This window comes from Polypterus senegalus, chromosome 2 (assembly GCF_016835505.1).
Source record: "Polypterus senegalus isolate Bchr_013 chromosome 2, ASM1683550v1, whole genome shotgun sequence".
Taxonomy (NCBI): domain Eukaryota; kingdom Metazoa; phylum Chordata; class Cladistia; order Polypteriformes; family Polypteridae; genus Polypterus; species Polypterus senegalus.
In genome coordinates, this window is record NC_053155.1 from 73,080,451 (window position 1) to 73,103,266 (window position 22,816).

The following is a 22,816-nucleotide window of genomic DNA, read 5'->3' on the forward strand; positions in this document are numbered from 1 at the left end:
CAGGGAGGCCCCAACTTGCAATTTACAGGACTTATATGGATAGGTCACAGCTGTTTTGGCAGCACAATGAAGACTTACTTAATATAAAGCAGGTGGATTTAATGTTGTGGCTGATCGGGGTATATGGTTTATTTTGATGAATGAGGGAGACCTATTATCATGTACCTGCAATACAGAACCTTTACTGCGACAGAAATACTTCACTTTAGGATAAACATGATTGCTAAGCATTGTCTTGAATATACTGACATTTACCTTGGCCTAGGTAAAACCAGGGACACTACCATGCCAGGAAAATATAATAAACAAAGAGCCACCACAACACTTAACCGCGGGAAGCAGGCATCTAGCCCTGTAACAGTCTTTTATTGTGCACCGCAAATGCACTTTGTCTGCTTGTTGAAAACATGAGAAGTTGCAGTTGGCAAAAACTCATTGAGTGTGTAGTGAAGGGTTTATGCCACATAACCTGAACACAGCATCTCTTCCTTTGAACTTTAATATGGTTCAGGAAAATCAATGCTCCTGCCTTTGTCTGAAATCTGCAATAAAATGATCCATAGTTGCTAGTAGATTTTTCTTTGCATTGAAAATTATGACATGAACATCAAAGTCAAGAAGATTGCAATCTCTATTAATTTACTTACTGATTTTAAGCCAAAAGTAAAGGAGCTTTATATTTTCTTTAGCACATTCCGCTACTGAGAAAATAACAGTTTAAGCTTCTAAAACAAAGATTTAAGTTTAAGAGGGAATTAAATGAAATCAAGACAAGAAGAATGAAAAATGAATTAAGACCAAAAAACATCCACAGTACCTTTTTCTCCCCTCTTCTTTCTTGTTCTGTCTATGTGATCTTTTAACTGGATCCGAACTTGACGTTCATTTGGTTGGTCCCGGATGAAAGGATGCTTTAGCAACTGGTCTGTTGGAGGTCGCTGCATATAGTTCTTCACTAAACAAGCTTCTATAAAACTGAAGAACTTTTTAGACCTGAAAATTACAAATACATGGATATGTTGGAAAAGTTCAAATAAACATAAAGAAACCCAATAATAACTATATAGTTACAGTATATTATCATATTAAATTTACAATACTAATTTACAGGACCCATATTGAATTCCAGCTTTTTAGACTAGTAAAGCTCAACTGTGTGCCAGGCAATGTGGCTGTGAGCATAGGTGTTTCTTCACCAGAAGCAAAAAGTTAGGTAGAGAGAACTACAGGATGAAGTATGGCCCATGGGTACACACAGTACTCCCTATTCTGTTGATCAGTTCTTACTCCTCTTACTCAAGATGTAGAATAAAATGCATACAAATTAGAGCACAGGGTGGGGAGAGTGTCCTCCTTGGATTGTCAAGTGTGCTTACATACATACACAGTACTTTGAAGTACAGGGTTGGGAAAGAAGGGTACATCCTCTGGTGATAAAAGCACACAGTACTGCAGAGCACCATGAAACTATGCTCCTGTTTGCAAAGTCGAACTGATGAAACCGTCAGTAAGTTATGACAGTGGGTACCAGCCCAATTCAAATCCTGGATAAAACACATATCAGAAACTGCAGCATGCCTTGACCAGTTTAAACACCTGCATAAGCTTAGTTTAGTGGTCCAACAAGGCCAGAGCGTAGAGAGGGTGGACAATGTACATAGCAGTATGACATTATTTCTTTTTACCTGTGTTTAGTGTTTTTTTTTGCATGCAGTTCTTAAAATGTTCAATTGATTGCATGGACCACGTAAATGTACAGTCTGTAAAACTCAATATTGTATGTTGACTTTAACGTATTACCAGAATTCACTGTTACAACTTTACTGCCTAGCTATGGTATTCAAGATAAAGTCTACATAAAGATAAACCCTCCTCCCAGTTGATTACCAGCTTCTTCACTAATGAAAATTTGATATAATTGTAACAGTTGTATTTCAATACCTACATATTTTATTTCATTACAGTTTGTTACTTTACAAAATTATGCTTTTCTATATAAAATCATGGTACATTCACTGGCTTCAACTGTTTTAATGATACCCTTGCATCATTTTGTTGGACAATTTGCTTAATGTTATTTATATCAGTGACCTTTTAACGGGGGTTGTAACTGTTAAGGTCCATGTTTTACCCAGGTATATATTAGTTCACTTTCAACAGGCAGTATCAAGTCTAAGGCAAAGTATTAAAAACATGATTCTAGCAACCAACAGTTCCAATTACAAAAGCAATTTTGAATTCTGAATCTCAAGTCTTGCATGGATCACCATTTCTCTTAAATTATTTGAAAACTACCTACTTACCATTTTTTGGATTTCAGTCTTGGAGGAGGATTTCTAGGAATAAGGAAGAGTGCTCTCATTGGATGCATATCACAAAGTGCTAAAAAGAGAATAAAACATCTATAAACACAAAGAATCAATAAAGAAAAACTAAACAAAAAGGGGTTGGGTAGTTTGTTTCTGAACTAGATAGACAGAAAGACCAACAGAGAGGCTGATATTTTTAAATAATTAGTAGATACTCTGATGGAGTGCACTACTATTCAAGTTTCATAGAAGTACTGTATATTTACTGTACATTCCACTTACTGAGATAAAACTTTGTTAGCTGAACTTAAAGCACTATTTGTGTGGTTCACATTATTGAATGCTGGAGAACATACTAATACTGGAGTGGTGTGAATACTTAAATATAAAAAAATAAAACTGTTTGAACTTCTTCTGTTGGTCTAGAAAGCTCTCTACAAAATAATAAAACATATTACAGTAAGTCAAATTTAAAATAATCCTAAATTCATAAGAAATCAACCTTTTAGGTTGCAGAGACAGCCCTAGTTTACATTATAGTGTGGTGGTGTACTTGATAACTTTTTCTCTGGAGCAATTTGAAAATCACAAGAAACTCAAACATTATGCATAAATATAGAGAGAGACACTTGGTAATAAAATCACTGTAGTAGTGGAAAAGTCTGTAGCAAGATATTTCTTGGAATGTATAAGGAATGTGTTATCTGCATGCAATAAAATTGTGCTATGCAGTATGTAATCTAATAACATGCCATTCTTTCTACATTCTAACAGAGATTGCACTGCAGATGTTAGCACAGCTGCACACGCTTCTATAAATATAAAACAAGTACCTGTTCTGAGGGTGTGTGTGTATATATATATATATATATATATATATATATATATATATCTCAACTAATATTAATTTTAGATTTTTCACCTTAAATACAGATACTTTTTGCCATATTTATTTTTTTGCCACATTTATTTTTTTGAATTTCACTGCAGTTATTTTTGTGATTAATGCATATTTTCCAACTTAAACATGTCCTGGGGACTCACGCATAACGGCGTGTGTAGAATTCACACTATAAAATGACATAAGCACAAAAGCCGAAAGCACAGAAAAATCCAGATGCAGGAATCTGTGCGTACTCCAATTTCTGCGTTCTTCCGCTCCATAAATCCCGGTCAGCGTAAAAAGTAACGCTCGTGCACACGCCTTCTGTCCCGCCCCAACTCCTCCCAGAATTATGCCTCTTTGAATAAGCAAATCAATATAAATCGCCCTTAAGCTCAGCCTTCTGTGAAAAGACGATGGGAAAAGCACGGGGGAAAAATATAAGAATTTCAGCGAATACCAAGTGGAGGCAAAGGAAAAACATACTATTTGTTTATTTAAACCATGGTATAATCAACAAAAGGAAGTTGATTGAGTGACATAGCGTGTTGGAGAAACTTGAACGCTCACATTCACAAAATCGCACAGTGCCGGAAACAAAAAAGAAGCTGTCAGATATCAAAGTCGCCGTGAAAAGGCGAGTTGTAGCCCACTGTCTGAGTGTCATGTGAAAGCTTATTAGGGTACAGAGAAAAAAAGGCACACAGTGGGGAAAAAGCATGAAATGACAACTTCAATCTCGAAATTTCCACTTTTATCATGTTGTTTAGTTTGTCATTAAAGTAGAACATTATAAACTTCATCTTAAAATCGTTTAACCAGTTTCTCAAATCACATTGTAATTAAAGCAGCACGTTAAATGCTTTGTTTTGTATGTGATCTTCTATGTGCTCTGTGTGTGTGAATCACTACTTGCTTCTTAAACAGGCTCTCTTCCTCCGACAGGACACAGAATCCATTACATTCGTGATATTACAGCTCTCTGAATAACTAAAATACTGAGATGTATATGTGATATCATTTTCATGATGATAGGAGTTAAAGCACATTATTAAACATGGGTTTCACGGCGCAGTGATTGTGCGTGACCTTCGACGAAATTATTTATTGCAGCAGTACTCATGGGCGGCTCTAGGCTTGTGGCAGCCCTGGGCAGAGAAAGAATCGGTGGCCCCTTCACCCGCCAATGTCAATATGGTATCTTATGCACGGTGGATGGCCACGTCCATTGCGGACACTGCATAGCCGCCTCGTGCTCATGACACGAGAGTTTAATTTTTGTCGAAATTTGCTGCTGCATTTTTAGCTGTGTCGTCATATTTTCTTTCTGTTTTATATTCAATATATATTGGCGTAGCCGCCCCTGCATTCCTTGCTTTTCTTCCTCCAAGAAACCGATCTCCACACAATCAGCTCTGTAATAGACGTTAAGCCATCTGTAAGCTTAGAGCGCAGATTCTTCAAAACGTTTAAGCAACATTGAAATATCTTCGTAGTACATGTTTAATTATTCTAGTTCCAGTGAAGAATATAGATTATTTAAATGAAGTTAAAGTTTTATCTGTATAATATAATAAACATATTATGCTGCACTTCATCTTAAAAATGATATCGTCATCATATGTAAATACGCGCTTTATAAAGTGGCTCAGGTTGTGTAATATTATAACTGTAGTGCAAGTTTACAGTGCAGTGATTGTACTTATAAGTACAAACAGTTCTACAAGGAGCAATTGATTGAGTGTGTTTACAGTTCTTGGGATGAAACTGTTTCTGAACCGCGAGGTCCATACAGGAAAAGCTTTAAAACGTTTTACCGTGGCTGAGACAATGTGCGCTTAATACTGTATATCGAGAATTCTCTTTCCGATCAGCTGCTGCTGTGATTCCCTACTCAGATACAGTGATATAAATACTCCGAGTGGTGCAGTGAGAGTAATATGGAAAAAGATGATCCGCTATGGCAACTCCTAACGGGAGCAGCTGAAAGAAGAACATCATGGTGCAGTGAGAGTAACAACGCTAAAGCAGTTATGGTATTTGGAATACTATGGCTATTCCCTGGATCATTATATTGTTACAAGTTAATTACAATCAGATGCATTACACTAATAAACAATATGCAGTTAGTTTCAGTGTATTTATAAAGCCGTGTCAGGAAAATAAAGAGTAACCACACAGGAACAGTAGCACTGCTTTGACGCTGGGTGCCGCCAGTCTGCAAAACCGAGTGGAGAACTTGCGTACGACAAGGTATGAGGTACCGTGGAAAAGTGCGTGGCTTTACGATAAGTGTAGGTTTTATACATCGTGATTTGAACGTGGAAACATTCTTACACAACATTTCTGTGCATACGCACTGTTTATGCATGAGGCCCCTGGTGTTTTAAATTTAATTTGTGTCATCATTGTTCTTTTGCCGTTTCAAATTATTATTCTTTGTCTTAAATGCTCTTATTGTACAGACAGCAGAAGCACTATTATTAAACCATGAGAGCCTGAAACTCAGTTGTAGCGCAGTTCATACAACTTTGAAACCAATTTTTGAAAACAAAATAAGGCTATGTTCACACTCGGCTCTTTCCCCCGTTTTTTCACTAGTGCAAAATGGCATGGAATCACAACTTTACAGAAAGGATTCACACTACTTTTGTGCCCACTGTTTTGCACCCAAAACCTCAACAATTTGCAGTCTAAATCCTCAGTTTTGCTTGAAACATTTTAAATTTCTATTGAACTTTGTTAAATGTGTAATCAAAGTAAGTTTTTATTTATGCTAAGAAATGGTGGATATTTACAAGTTATATTATTCAATAAAATTAATTCAATTAAGGCAAAGAAAGTGTAAATAAGAATTTCTGCATGAGCAAAAGTAAAAGGGGACATAATTCTTCAGCTATGACTGAAAATGAAAAAAAAAAAAAAAGTTTCCTATAGTTAAAACCACATTCTCACAATCTCTTACAACGCTTCAGTTTTTTTGGCTACTGATAGACTTACTGTTTTCTCTGTAATATAATTCTGAAAGAAGTCTACATCAAGGTAGAGACAATGTGGTCTCATATTTTCTATATCTGCACAGAGATCATCTTGGAGGAGACTACATCTACTGCAGTGCCTACTCACTCACATATAAGCAGTTAAAAACTGCATCATAAATCAGGCCACTAGATCTGAGGGAACAAAGCTAATCACAGCACATGCACTGTTCTTATTTACCTTTTTATGTTTGCATTGTGTGCAATAATTCATTTAAATTATAAATAAGACTGTGCTGATTTAGCAAGAAATAAAATCTAGAGGTTCACAAAATTTCAAGCAGCAATGTACATATTTGTAGTTTTAACAATTACACATACTGCGCAAAGCTTCAAATAAACAGTGAGATGAATCGTTTAAGAATTAAACAGACATCATATGTAATGCAGGATATCATTGTTTGCAAAAAGCTCAGTGCTATCAGGAAAAGTTATTGGTGGCTTTACACGTGTCTGCATATAAAAGAAAAGTAGTTAAATGTTTCTTAAATTATGTTGTTAATGAAGGCCTAATAAATACTAAATTACTTGGCAACACTAGTACACTAGAATGCATTTTGTAACAAGATATGTCACAGGATTAAAGCAGTTGATTTCTACAAGGACATTTTTTTGAAAGATAAATCACACTATAGTCCACACATATAAGCTGCAGGCAGTCATTCCACCAGCTATACTGTACATAAACAATAAATACAAAATTTCAAATAATATTGTGAACAAAGAAAGTAGATACAATTGGCATAATATGTGAGCCAATCCATGCAAATCAACAGATTTTAGAAAATATCCCCTACTCACCATCTCTGACTTGCTTTATATTTGCTAAAAATAATGTCACTAGATAAAGAAACTGAGATATGGAGGCTTTAAAAATGGGATGTAACTTTCATTTTAGTGAAGAACAAGTGATAATAAAAAAATTACAATGTTACGTAAGTCATAACGTTTGTACGGTTATTGCTAGATGCATAAAATTTTCAGAGAATGTTTTTTACTATTACAATTCTTTAATATCTAATAAACTTGGTCCGCAGTTGCATATATGCCAAGTTATGGCTTGCTGAAAATTGCATTGATTTTTTTTGTTTTTGAGCAATTTTGGCCCTCTATATCTCCACACTAGACTACATCAGAGCTTTCAAATTTTTTATAGGTATTACTCATATTATAGTAGTTCTTTAGTAAATAGGTGTCTGAATGTCTGAAAGACATTAAACCTTCAGATTTATGAGGCATTAAAAATAGAAAAAAATGAATACACATCTAGAATTCAAATGCATATTGCCCATGAATGACAAAGTCTACCATAAAGATAATTATACAAAGAGCATAACTAAATTACTAAATGAACAAAATATTAAGCTGGTGCCTTAAACCAAACTATCAGTAACATCCATTTCACCTGGGTTAGAAAAGAGCAAGTGTCACAGAGTGAAGAAAAAAAAAAGACAAGATTTTCTAGGTCAGCCACCATTCCTGGAAGAAGGGACAACTACTCATTTGTTCCACTCATGCCAAACTACATGCAGGACAGAAGGGTGTCACAGGTGGTTCTAATTTAATTGTGGATTTGAGTATGAATAATCAAAAAGCAATGGCTCAAACTGCTATGAAATCAAGAGTCTGTCTCACAGATTCAATTCCTGGGAAATATGCTGTATCCATGTACAACAGTGGTGGATATGCAACATTCAAGCAACCATCATAGAGTAAGATGTACACGTAATATTTATGCATCCTCATAGTCCGAGCCTTTCAGTTGGTCTCAGAGGATACTGGCAGGGTCCCACTTGAGCATATCCTGAAGATCATTGATGCACCACTTACATCAACAGGCAGGCAGTATCAATTTCCAAATGAAGTGAAAAAGGACATCTGTGCATTGTTCAGACTCTTAAACTTGACACTATTTCTTTGCAGTTTGTTTAAATGGTAGAACTGGGTTTAAGAGAATATGGCATAAAAAAAACACATTTCACTATTTAGACATAAAATACATATATGAATTTAGCACTGCATTTTTAAAACTCTATTACACAGCTCTGTAATCGTAAGTAGTATGCCTATGCACTTTACAAATCTCTTTGTAGCGAAACAAGGTACCAAATTCGTGCTTTGTGTGTTACTAATTAAAACAAGCTCTTTCCAGTGGTATAATTCTTTTAATGGTAGACTTTGCCATTCATGACCAATATGCATTTGTAACAGACAGTTTTTTCTTCACCATGTTTTTACTGCCTCATAAGTCAAAAAGTTTTTTCCTTTCAGATGGTCACCTAGTTGTTAAAGAAGAACTATAACAAGAATGAGGCCAAAATTTTAAAGTTCTGACTTGGTTTAGTGTAGAAATATAGAGGGACAAACTTGTACTACCACGCAAAATAAATTTATAAATTTATCCAATTAAACTATTTTAATTTGCTTCATCCAAACCTTAATGGAATTAAAGAACATCTGTTACTGGTTATACTTTAAATCACAAAAAAGCAGGATGAAGTTTGAAACAAGGGCCAGAATGTAATCAACTGAGGCATAAATGAAAAAGAAATAAAAATGCAAAGTCATAGAAAAAAGTACAAAGAACACTAATAAAATATTGCCAACACTCACGTGGTGCACCCTCTGCCATTTCAATAGCTGTAATTCCACAGGACCACAAATCACTCTGGAGAGAGGGGAGGAAAGGTATTTTACAAAAGATGTTTAGTATAATTAAAAATACTACTTTGCGGACACCTAAAAGAAAAAAAAAAACAGTATATGAACAAAAACTAATAAGCATAATTGGAAGAAAGGCTTTCTCCAAGATTTTGAATTGTATTCTAATAAAATACCTTAAAACATCTTTTTCAAAATCTGTTTTGTGAGAACAATGAATTTAACTGGCAAAATATCAGGAACTGTGCATCTATTTTGTTAATGTTTAAAGCAATATGAAATGTTAAAGTGAAGCTGAAATGGAGTTTAATATTGCATTTACACTTTACATGGAAAGTAAGTAACAAAGGCTTAAATAAATAGTCCAAGTGGCTTGCCACTGGATTTTTTCTTCTTCTTTCAACTGCTCTCGTTAGGGGTTGCTACAGCAGATCATCTTTTTCAATATCTTCCTGTCCTCTGCATCTTACTATGTTACACCCGCCACCTGCATGTCCTGACTCATCACAAGTCCATAAAACTTCTCTTAGGCCATCCTCTTTTCCTCTGGCTTGCTACTGGGCTTAAAATCTGAAATTCTCACATAATATCTAGAAATATATGGACTTTATATGATGACAAATTTCCTGTCACAGTCAAGTTGTGTGAAATTGGCACAGTAGAAATTTAAGAGAGAACATATAAAGCAGGGCTTTCAAAAAGACTACTCCACCTCAACGCACATTCTGGCAGAAACCTGATAAATTTCTACTACTGACTCAAAATTACGAGAAGTAAACTTGTTTTCTTTCTTTTGCGGTTCCTCTTTAATTTATACATATATTCAAAACTGATGTGTGGTAAATTCATATGGAGTAAACATTATCAGTGTTACCATGCTGTACCCAGCAGGGGGCACTCCTACTACCCAGGATGTGTTTCTTGATGCACAAAAGCTACACAAGCATTTCAGCAATTACCTACAAATCATTTATAAATGAATGACAGAATAATGACAGCCACTAACTCAAAATTAGACCAAGAAACTAGCTACAGACATGACATTTAAAAGTGAATTAAGCTCTTTCCATTAATACTGATATCAAATCCTATTTAAAAGACTGACACAATAATAGCTCGATGTGTAAAATAAGTATATGAACTTTATAATAATTTGACAGCCACATTTACAGTACATTAAAAAGTAAAAAATATACACACAAAAATGGGGACATATGCCATAAAATTATATTTGTGTTTTGATCATGAAATAACCATGCTAAATAATAATTTCTCACCCTGTAATCATATGTTGCATCAGGATTTTCATCACAAGCAATAACCTCAGGAGCCATCCAATATGGAGTTCCAATAAAAGTATTTCTTCTTCCAACAGTTCTATCAAGTTGAGCACTGACACCAAAATCCACTAAGAAAAATTAAAATAATTTAGCTCATTTAAAAATGTAGTCATCTTTTTTTGGCAACGTTTCTTTAGAATACACAAATGCAAACAGCTGCAGAGATGTACAATATATAAATAGCACTCTGATAGAACATTTTGTCAATTCCTTCATAGCACAATGAATATCAAAGACATTTACATTGATAAGGAAATCAACAAAAAACAGTACTTTAGTTTTAGTCACTTAAATATAAAGTTTATGTTTAATGTCCTTTTCCAATTCTGGATGAAGATATAGAGCTAAACTCTTATATTTTTTCCTTAATAACAAGTCAAATATCAATATGGCCCTAATCTACTTCTGAAACAATCTAACAAAGAGAAAGAAAGTTAGTATGCAAAAAATTACAAACACGTCAGAACAAAAAATGAAACAATTAAATTTACCCAGCCAGTGGAAACACCTAAAGTTATATAAGGAAAAAAACATGTCGTACATTTGAGCATTTTTTTTTTTTTTTTGGGCAAAGTGCTACATATGGGCAAAAGGATTTGATTGGATAGACATGATAAAAGAAAGACAGAACAGCACTTGAAGCTGTGCCGTGGAGAACAACCAAGTGCATCCCTGGACTTGTGGACATGTTTTCTGACAGACCTAGAGAATTAAACTGGTTTAGTCTCAAGTAGAAAAGACTGAGTGAGGACCTAATCCAGGTATTTAAAATCCTCAAAGGCACTGATAAAGTTGATCCAGCAACATTTGTTCGGGTTAAGGGTGAATAACATAATCAAGATCATCAGTGGAAATTAAGGGGGAAGTGTATTTAATACCAAAGCCAAGAAGCACTTCTTTACATAAAGAGTTGTGGGGCTATGGAACAAAATACTGAGACATGTAGTTGACACAAATTTTGACAACCTTTTAAGAAAAATATGAATGAGATATTGGGACAAATTAGCTAACTATTACTTATACAAACAGCTTGATGAACTGAATGGTCTCCTCTCATTTGTCAAATTTGTTATATTCTATTTTCAAGTGTCCTTCAAAGAACGTGCCATCAAAACACATTTTTTAAACAAAACAAGAATTTTTTAACAATATACAAAATTTCACATAGTAATAAACAAAAAGAGTCTACATAACCAAGCGGATACACTGATCTTAAAAATATTGCTCACCCCAAAAAAAATCACAATGGTAATAATTTTTGAGACACTATGCCCCTTTATGATATTCTGCAAATAAGAGTTTCAGCTCTACAGAGTTTTGTTTTGTTTTTTGAGAACTCTATTTTACCAAATATACATGTATGTAAAGGAATTTTTTGTTATGTCTTTTGTAAATAGAGTGGTACTTGCACTTGATGATACCAAGCATTCCACAAAAATGCAACACAAGTTTACAACATAGGCACAATTAGAGCAAAAATAATACAAATGAAATAAAACAAATAAAACATTCAAGGCGAACAACAGCAATCTTAGCATATTCCTTAATAGTACTAAAGTGATATCTTGCAGTTTATTATTACAGTACATTACATTGGGTATCAGTAAGTGTCTTGAGTTAAGAAAGGTGGTTGAAAAAAGCTTCAGGGAAAAAAATATTTAGGTACAAGGTGCTTTAGGGTCTGTTAAAACAGAAGCATTTACCATATGAGAGTTTATAAGGGAGATAATGGTAAAAGTGATTAAGAGCAGCAATAATTTTTCCATGCTCCAATTTTTGCCTTTTTGAACACTTTCAGGACAGGGTGCATGATAGCCTATCACTTTCTCTATGCAGGAGACAATTTGCTCTTGAAGAAAGCAGATGTCAAACCAGACTGGATGAATGATAGGAAGATACTCTCAATCATGGCTCTGTAAAACTGGACCAGAGCTGAGTGCATGACATTAGCTTATAAAGGGAGCACATTCTGTACTCTGCCTTCATGGTTATAATAATTATATGATCATACCATTTCAGTGTTGGAAATTGTGGTTCTAAAATATTAACTGTTAATCCTGTTATGCCCAGTGGGGGAAGTGGTTCACTTGAGTTGAACATAAAATGGCAATTACTACACCATGATACAAATGGTCCACTTCCTCATGAGACTAATGAGCAATATAGCTTTAGTAAACTTAAACAATTTGCTGGGTCTGCACGGATGCCGTCATTGGTGTACATCAAGAAAAACACAGTGGGCAACCTCCCTAAGGAGCTCCAGTACTTATGGGGCAAAGGCCCGAGGCAAGAGCTGATCTGTACCCACTGCTTCTTGTTTGTCAAAATCTTAGAAATCTACTGGAAAAACAGAAGGCAGTACATGTATTTAGTTGTGAATTTTTAAAATAAACAATTTTTTCATTGTTTATTATTGAAATTACTATATTAAATGCAGCGATAAAATTCACATATATATCAGGGCAGTTTGGACGCTGCATAATACAATGGAGACAAATGTTAAAAGGATCCTCTGTTAATCTGTTGGCTCCATATGCTAACTAAAGATGGTCCAGTGGTAAAACAAAGAATCAATGCTGTCATGAATAGAAATCTTATACTTATGTTGGACAAAATTTACTTATTAATAAACAAAATAACTGTCCTTAATAAAGTATAATTAATTGTGTCCAAATATTTTATTTTCAACAACTCAAGAGTCTTGTATTCAAAACAAGAAAGCACAGGAGCACATGGGTTGTTCCTTAATACTACAGATGTTAATGGTAGGGTTGATGGGTGACACTGAAATGACAGGTCATCTCTGTTAGGTTTGGATCCTGCTCTCTTGTAGCTCTCATGATCCTAAATCCTACATGGATCCTCAGCTCTTCCTAGAATCATGATTTTTTTTTTCTTTTAATTATTGTATTTGGGAAAATGAAACATAAGGCACCTCAAAAAAGGATGACAGATTATGTAAGAGTGCCAGTAAAATCAATGTAATGATTACATAAATCTTGAAAAACCTGACAGTTAACAGTGTCCATCCAAGCTGTTGTCTCCTTGATGGTCTCAGCAGTCCAGTTTGAATCTGTATTCTTAATTAGTCTGTTTTTGCTGTTAGACTAAGATGAGTAACAACTGAATCATTGCTTGATTTGAATTATCAAATGTTGTAGAACAGACATTTTCTATACTTTAGTAACAGGGTTGTCTTTTCTCTGTGTGATCTGCTGGAACTTGGGAGCTCACTGTTCTGATTTGCATGGCCAAAATGTCCCATAACCGTAAACAGGAAATCAGGATGCTTATATGTAATTTAATCATGTTCATGTGAAACAAAAACTTGACAGAATGTAATAATCCATATTTGTTTCAATAAGAAGTAAGAATAATTATAAAATAATAATGTAAAGTATAGCAAACTACATTTCATTGCTATTTTCGTGATGAGGTACTACATTACTAAACATGTATTAAAAATAAGCTCAGTCTCCCCTATTGCAACATGTCTCGTCAATGCTAGCTTTTAATTTTAAATTAAAAGAGGGACAGCTGAAAAATGTTTGGCTTTCCTGATACATTAAATTAAGTTACTTTACCAATGCAAATAATCACATCTAAGAAGATATTATAAGCATCCAAGTGCAGCATTCACTCGCCTTTATTGTTAGTCTTTTCTAGTTCATTTTTGATCCATAAACGTATTTAAAGTTACATCGAAAAAAATATTTCTTATATCATTATAGAAAGTTAATGGGTAAATTATGCACAAGGTTTTCTGTGTTTATATTTAAAGCTATATTCACTAGGGAAAACATCAGTTGTACTATAAAAGAAATCAGATTTGTGTTATTCAAATCAAACAATACACTTCGACAATGATTATGTATTGGCATACCGTACATGGCAGAACCGATGTCATTTTTGGCTATGACAATATTAGAAGCATGCACATACCCAGTTTAACTTCAGCATTTTCTGTTAGTAGAACATTTTGGCCCTTAATGTCTCGGTGAATCACATGATGGGCGTGAAGATGCGCCAGTCCCTATCAGGAAGAAATGGTAAAATACTGTAAGACAGTTATGAATCAAACAATCAAAACTACGTATTCTTAGGCTGTAGTCCACAACAAAGATTTGAACCTTTGTACTCCTAACAGAAAATCCTAGTGTCAGACATCAGGAGCAAAATAAAGCCTATAGATAACTTGGGTTTGGGTTCTTCATTATGCTCCTCATTAATAAAGGACAGTGAGAAGGAAAAGCAGCAGAGGCTACATGTAAAGTTGTGCATTCATCTTGCTTAACAGGTCAATAATCACTAACGGTCAGTGTATATTTTATATTGGCACGAAACAATGACCATGTGACATCTCAAACAGTAACTGCACTACAGCACAAGTTGCGACCAAAAACAGAGACACATGGACAAAGAAACACAAAAACAAGGTCAGAATCTATGTATGCCAGTGAAAAAATCTCTGTGGGTTATGAAGAGTTCAGAAAGAATCACCTGAAACTTTTGAGATGTCAGGAACTGTACAAAAGACTGCTTTAACATTTGATTCTGTAGCAAAAAATTGACTGTAAATTCATACCTAAAATAAAGTCAATGAAACTATTAGAATATGTGTCATCTTGTCGATGGTGTTACATAAACTAAAAGTAATAACCTCTGTATCAGGTAAAAGTTTACTTTTATTAGTTTCTCCCTCCTAATTTAGTAGGAAACTAAACTTGTCAGGGCATAAAATTCCACTTATCTTGCACCAGTCTCTAAATTTGTGTGACACTCAGATGAACAGTTAAGAGAATAAATGCATCTGAGAATCTAGTAAACCAGACACTTGTCAACCAGACAAATATTCAGCCATTCAACCTGGTAAACTAGAAATCTTACCAAAGCATTTGAAAGTTAGTAATGAGTGAATGTTTTGTTGGCCACTCTCTAGACAAAAAGTTAACATAGAAAATAAAACCCATATGTCTGTGTCTCCTTTATAGGAGAGAGATAGAAAGAAAAACAAACCAGATTAAATGTATTCTTTTGTGTTCACTGACCTTCATGTTTGATACTACCTGTGTTAATAAACATAGTACTGTAATCAAAAAGTAAGTACATTTTGGATATTCATTGAAAAATCCTCTTATTGCCTTATTAGAACTACAAACTAGGAAAAGTGAAGGTGTTAATATACCACTTTAACTGATGAACTTTGCTCCAAAATAAAAATTGGCATCTTTTGGCAAAAAATTCATATTAACCTTATCCTTAAAATCAGTAAATTTTTAGGTCAAGCATTCCTTTCAATTGTGCAGACATAAGTGAAATGCAACAACTCCACAACATTAAAGTAAAAGATTTGGCAGTGTATCTAACAAAATCACAACACTTTAACAATATATAAAAATGATTGCATCTTACAATTTCAAAGTAGCACCACATTTTACAGACTTTCATACAGGCAGGCATAATCTCATCTTTTAGTACTAAAAAGGATAGCAATATGTTATACATTATGAACTGGGACATATCTTACCCTGAGAATCTCCCTAGAGATATATGCAATCCAGTCTTCTTTCAGGCTATTTCCCTTTGTGTTCTTCACCAAATCTGTGATAGAGCCAGCACCACAGAATTCCATGACAAGCTAGAATATATATGATATACGTTGAGAGGAATTAAATTTTGCAATCAAGGGTGATTAAATATGTGCTCTACAGGTGCCGGTCATAAAATTAGAATATCATGACAAAGTTGATTTATTTCAGTAATTCCATTAAAAAAGTGAAACTTGTATATTAGATTCATTCATTACACACAGACTGATGTAATTCAAATGTTTATTTCTTTTAATTTTGATGATTATAACTGACAACTAATGAAAGACCCAAATTCAGTATCTCGGAAAATTAGAATATTGTGAAAAGGTTCAATATTGAAGACACCTGGTGCCACACTCTAATCAGCTAATTAACTCAAAACACCTGCAAAAGCCTTTAAATGGTCTCTCAGTCTAGTTCTGTAGGCTACACAATCATGGGGAAGACTGCTGACTTGACAGTTGTCCAAAAGACGACCATTGACACCTTGCACAAGGAGGGCAAGACACAAAAGGTCATTGCTAAAGAGGCTGGCTGTTCACAGAGCTCTGTGTCCAAGCTCATTAATAGAGAGATGAAGGGAAGGACAAGATGTGGTAGAAAAAAGTGTACAAGCAATAGGGATAAACACACCCTGGAGAGGATTGTGAAACAAAACCCATTCAAAACTGTGGGGAAGATTCACAAAGAGTGGACTATAGCTGGAGTTAGTGCTTCAAGAACCACCACGCACAGACATATGCAAGACATGGGTTTCAGTTGTCGCACTCCTTGTGTCAAGCCACTCCTGAACAAGAGGCAGTATTAGAAGCGTCTCGCCTGGGCTAAAGACAAAACTGCTGCTGAGTGGCCCAAAGTTATGTTCTCTGATGAAAGTAAATTTTGCATTTCCTTTGGAAATCAAAGTCCCAGAGTCTGGAGGAAGAGAGGAGAGGCACAGAATCCACGTTGCTTGAGGTCCAGGGTAAAGTTTCCACAGTCAGTGATGGTTTGGGGTGCCATGTCATCTGCTGGTGTTGGACGAACTTTATGGAGATGCAGATTTAATTTTCCAACAGGACCTGGCACTGCACAAAGTGCCCAAACTACCAGTACCTGGTTTAAGGACCATGGTATCCTTGTTCTTGATTGGCCAGCAAACTCGCCTGACCTTAACCCCATAGAAAATCTATGGGGTATTGTGAAGAGGAAGATGCAATACGCCAGACCCAACAATTCAGAAGAGCTGAAGGCCACTATCAGAGCAACATGGGCTCTCATAACACCTGAGCAGTGCCACAGACTGATCGACTCCATGCCACGCCGCATTGCTGCAGTAATCCAGGCCAAAGGAGCCCCAACTAAATATTGAGTGCTCTACATGCTCATACTTTTTATGTTCATACCTTTCAGTTGGCCAACATTTCTAAAAATCCTTTTTTTGCATTGATCTTAATTGATATTCTAAATTTTCCGAGATACTGAATTTGGGAATTTCATTAGTTTGTCAGTTATAATCATCAAAATTAAAAGAAATAAACATTTGAAATTCATTCATTACACACAGACTGATGTATCTAATATACAAGTTTCACTTTTTGAATGGAATTACTGAAATCAACTTTGTCATGATATTCTAATTTTATGACCGGCACCTGTATGTCTGTTTATTTTAACACTCCAAAGTTAAGCTGAATGTTAATAAGAAAAAAAAGACAAATTGCACAATAGTTGGATAATAAGAATTAATAAAATAATTTATACACAAAGTGAAATTGTAACTGGCCCATATTAGTGCCGTACTGTTATTGTTTAACTATGAGGGAAATAATTTTTAACTGACTAAACTGTAAAGAATGCAAAAAGAACAAAAATATCCCAAAATCTTTATTTATGAGGATTTGCTGTTCTAACAAGCTTCCTGAAGAACAGACAACAAATAGGGCAGTGAATTGAACAATGAACAGACTGCCTTAGCAATGTTTTAAGGATACCATAAATAAAAACAGGATTTTTTATACACTATTATTAAGTCAAATATTTAAAAAAAACTAAGACAGTTGGAAAATGGATAGACAGCCGTTTCTCTAAAAGAATATTTATTACCCTGTGTTTGTATTGTCAGCTAAAAAAAAATAATAATCTAATGCTTCCATGGAGAACAAAGATGATAAAATTCTTAATGTATTAGGCTTCAATGAGTGCCAACATTAAACAGCATCAAATGTCAAAAATTTTCTAAACAGAAAAAAAAACTCTAAAGATGGGTGTTAGGTGAGCCTATAGTCAGCCGTATAATGCCAGCAGGAAACGCATGCATTTTGGCCAAATTATTATTAATAAACCTTGTCTGGAAAATCCACACATGAATAACTAGGCAACATGCACAAACCAGATAAACCCTTTTAATTAAATTGAATTGTTTTTTGCTTGTTAAGGCACACTGAATATGCAAAAATAAGGAGCATACTCGCTTAAAATTTAATCTAAAATTGTAAACCTCTCGGACCACACTCAGTAACGTTGATCACACATGAAGTCAGCCCATCAATGAGCTATTATAGAGCATTACTACTGACCAGTGACTGATAAGAGAGGCAAATCTTCAATTCGAAAACTTTGATGCTGTTTGAACCTACCCTACCGTCGTTCACAAGATCATTTTCTGAAAATAGTTTTATTTTAACAATATTCTAGCCAAAATTCTTGTTATTGGGAAGTTTTGGGCATGCAACTGGATACCGGATGTGAATTGTCCAGCAAAAGTGTATTTTAAGATTTTTGTCATGTATAATTTAATATTGTTTGCTGTTGATTAAAGGCTGACCATAATTGAAGCACACTGTTTCAGGAATGTTATGAAAACACGAGATCAAAACTTTTTCTCACCCTTCACCACAAACAATGCATGGTAAGTAACAGACTTTAATAAACCATTTTGGGTGGCATTTCACTTTAAACGATAGCGTTGGTCACAGCCATTTGGTTTTCCTACAAACATAACAGCCATAAAAACAGTTTATTATACTTTTCTGACTTGTGCTGCAGAATACACTTACCCACAGCTGATCATCATGCCCTGGAGGGCTTTTCTTTATAAAAGCACCGTAGTAAGTAGCAATATTTCTATGGTGTGAGTATTTTTTCAACATGTTAATCTCAAGTTTAATTTCTTCCTCTTCATCCTTAGTAAAAAAATTTAAAAACAAAAATGCAGTTTTGAAAATCCTTCTAAAATTATTTTCTAAGATCATAACTAATGAATGAAACAACTGACAAGAAGTCACACAAATCGGTAAAACAAAACAGCATCATCATTTAATTCAAACTATTTTATACAGAAAAATTGATGTTTAATTTAAACAATATATTAATTTAGTAAAAATATTACTTAAGAACTTATTTAACTATATTCAATGTCTTCACTAGCACTGTATTTCAGAACAGATGGTCCATTTGTTTCCCAATTACATTATAAAGAAGTTGTGAATTACTATTTTATTGGAACTGTTCCCGCCCAATTACAATTTAAAAACTGCAGTTTTGCAAAAACACTTGGATGAGTGCTATTTGGTTTAAAATAACAATAATAAATAAATAAATAAAAGCACAAAAAACAAAAACTATTGTTTCAAACATACATGTATATAAAGGACTAGGGGAGACCCAGCGAGCTAGCCAGAGATGGGAGGGAATGTGACTGAGCTGCTGGGAGGAAAGGAGGAGAATTGTTGTGTGATTATTATAATTATTGCCTGGTTATTGTGGTGGAGGTGCTTTGGGGCACTTCAGAGAAGAAAATATCTCTTGGTGCTTTAAAACCTGTGTCTGCATCCATTTGTTGGGTTTCACAAGGCAACAGCGATCTCAGGGCAACTGCCCTGGTGCCTTTGGGGGCCACGGGTACAGAGCTTTGGAGCTCAACCCTGCAGGGACCCGTGGTCACCACCAGGGGGTGCCCCAATACCTTGGGAGCCTTGGACCTCAGCACTTCCACCACACCCGGAAGTGCTGGGGGTTAGAGGAGCAGGGACAGCCAGAGTGCTTCCCAAGATACAGCCAGCACTTCCGCCACATGGAAATGTTTTAATCACAAAAGGAGTGAATTGTCAACCATCTTAAATCATTCAAACAGTTTAGTTAGTCTACTTTTGTTTTCAATGGCAATTAAATTCTTTTCATGACCAGCTCATCGGCTGCAACATGTGTTTAAAAGAAATCCTGACTGAATACTTTATGGATAAAAAACATTCTTATGTCACCCACAGAAACAGAAGAATTATTTAGGGGGCACTGTATGTACTAATATGGAAAGTACTATGGTCTTATTATTAAAGTAGGCATAGAAAGCATCAAGTTAATCTGGGATAGAAAAAGAGGAGAACACTGGGTTAGATTTTAATTTATATTCCTTAAGCAACTAAAATCATTTTACACAATTTATACACTTTACAAGTGCTTTTGTATTGTGTGTCTAGCACCTGTCTCCAGAAAATGTGTCAAAGTGATGACCCTGAATGCATCCTTTTTACGTCAAAGAAGGATTCCAGAATGATATAGTGGGATCGTAATGACTGGGTCACTGACCTTACCCCTCTAAATTGTGCACAAGCTTCCATGCACCATCCATGCACAGATGATTACATCTCTATGGCTGACAGACTGATCCACAAGGTGCAAATTCAGGTTCAAGATCTCATGCACCTTGTATGTTTGTTAATTATGAGATAACATGGTCAACTACACCATGAAAAATATACCAGCGATGTAATATTCAATAAGATAAACAACACTTATTACAAAGAATTGCTCAGAGAAGATCTCTAATTGCATGCTGAACTAGTTTGGAAGCTTGAAGAGGCCAAGATTGCCTGGAAGGAAAAAGGCTTCCCAATGAATAATACAATTATCCATCCATATCATGGTTGGCACGCTTTAAATTTGGCCTTTAATTATACATGAAAGATTCAGCTAGTCGCCCCTATAAGGCTAGCAAGCCAGCTCTGTCAAAGGAACAATGCTGGACCAACTGATGTCCCGATTGTCTAGTGAAAACCAGCATCATGTGTCTGTAACATTCTTCCTCCAGAGTCAATGAAGCCTAGAAAGAAAACACTTGTGCTACACTACTATTGTTTCAAGATATACCACAACAGATAACTATTGCATATGCATCCCGGGTTCTGGGTATGACTTCCATGTATTGGATAGATCATGGAAGCAAACTTTGTGTGGTTAAATGTAAACTGCTGAAAAACTTTAAGTTTAAAATGTGGGTGGATGAATAGGTTCACTGTATAAATGGCTATGTGAAGTAATTACAGACGGTGCTGAACACCATTAAATTGTGTGGCTATCTTGGATTTTCTTTTTAATTAAACTGTGGCTGGCAAGCAAAATAAATTTTGCCCAAAGTTTTAAAGCTTGACAGAAACAAGTCATCTACAACTATTAAAGGAGACACTAATAGAACACATCCTGACAATTAATGTTAATGAAATATGGCTGACAAAACTTCACAGCTAAATGTGACAGCTACAGTCTACTGTAGTTGACCCTGCCTCTTCTGAAGTACCAGACACCTCAACCTCCTCAGTTATTTACAGAAAAATAATACTCTTGATTCTTTATAAACAAGCATGTCTCATGGTTGCCAAATATTAGATAAAAGATTGACTACTGTAATGAGAAAAATTCAAATGGAATGCCACCAATTACACAAAGCATTTGACTGTACCCCATGGTCTCAAAAAGAAGTGTAATTTGAATGCACTTTGATAATCTTATAGTCTCATAAATCTGATATCTTTTCCAGAAAACCAATCAGCAAATGATTTAAATAATAACTAATTATCATTTTTTTCCAGTTCCTGCACTCTGTTCCCCAGAAGGCTGGCATGATACTTGCTTGATACTCTGATTAACAGATATGTGAATTCTTTTTTTCCCCCAGACTGGTCAAACAAGCAAATCCAGAGCATGTGAAATTAGACATGTTTACATTTTAGAATGACAAACAGATTTAGTAAAAGAAATGAAAAGAAAAGTTAACTACCAGTTTTCAAAAACTGAAAAGCTGATATATCATAAATCAATTTCTGCACATGGTAACTGACCTAAAGAAAAGGGAAGGCTACATGTTTAACCACAAAATGATGCTCTTTGCCCCATTTGAACAAGTATATAAAAGAGAATAAAAACCAGTTAACGCAAAACCTAACCCTAGTAAAATACTACTATGCTCTGTGTAAACGAGTTTGATCAAAAATTAAATATTTAAACATTAAAAACATTTAAGACAAGCAACAATTATTACATTTTTTATACTACCTTTTAATGGAAGTCATAAAATGGAAATGCATTATATATTGAGAATGACTTTGCTATATTTTGATAAATTATGTAATCTAGAAATGTGGTTATACTTATGGTTAACTATAAATGTATCATATTTTCATTTATTGAAAAATGTGGGTTTCCACTACAAGCTTACTGACACTCCTGTCTTCCACTAGTATAAAATAAGCTGAACAATTAGAATTAAGTATTAATGAACAAATGTAGTCTTGTCTTATTTCAGTGATAGATGTGATAACTAACCTGAAATGCTTTTAAGACTTAAAATTGAGTCATTTCATTTTAATTCAAACTTTTTTGCATTAATGTTTTTGCTTTTGAAAAAATCTGGCATATATGAATTGTGTATATCATCTTATAAAGCTTAGAAATAATTTGTTTAATCAGAAGAAAAATTTCCTTTGAGATATTGACAATTTTCTGCACCAGCGATGGTGAGAAAAGTATAATTTAGAATGTTTTCTTAAGAGCTATGACGTCTCTCCTATGAAAGCTACATGGCTCAACTTTGGAAAGTTCAAAGAGAGTATGGTCACATTTAACATTTACAGAACTCTAAGTTTCTCTTCTTAAGGTCAAAGTTCATCCCACAAACTACATGTTTTAATACTTGGAGTAACACATCCATTTTTTGAAATGAAATTCATATGCATGAATA

General features: G+C 34.7%; 1 protein-coding gene across 11 annotated transcripts in view; it reads right to left on the reverse strand.

The window, feature by feature from the left end:
- LOC120523032 (mitogen-activated protein kinase kinase kinase kinase 4) overlaps positions 1-22,816 on the reverse strand; it is a 222,068-nt gene that overhangs the window by 121,930 nt on the left and 77,322 nt on the right. For all 11 annotated transcript variants that reach the window (XM_039743964.1, XM_039743970.1, XM_039743965.1 and 8 more), the window contains 7 exons: positions 18,861-18,986; positions 15,759-15,869; positions 14,174-14,264; positions 10,169-10,299; positions 8,844-8,898; positions 2,304-2,382; positions 818-993 (listed from right to left, as the gene is read on the reverse strand). In XM_039743964.1, coding sequence (XP_039599898.1) covers positions 818-993; positions 2,304-2,382; positions 8,844-8,898; positions 10,169-10,299; positions 14,174-14,264; positions 15,759-15,869; positions 18,861-18,986 — 769 coding nt within the window. The remainder of the gene's footprint in view (positions 1-817; positions 994-2,303; positions 2,383-8,843; positions 8,899-10,168; positions 10,300-14,173; positions 14,265-15,758; positions 15,870-18,860; positions 18,987-22,816) is intronic.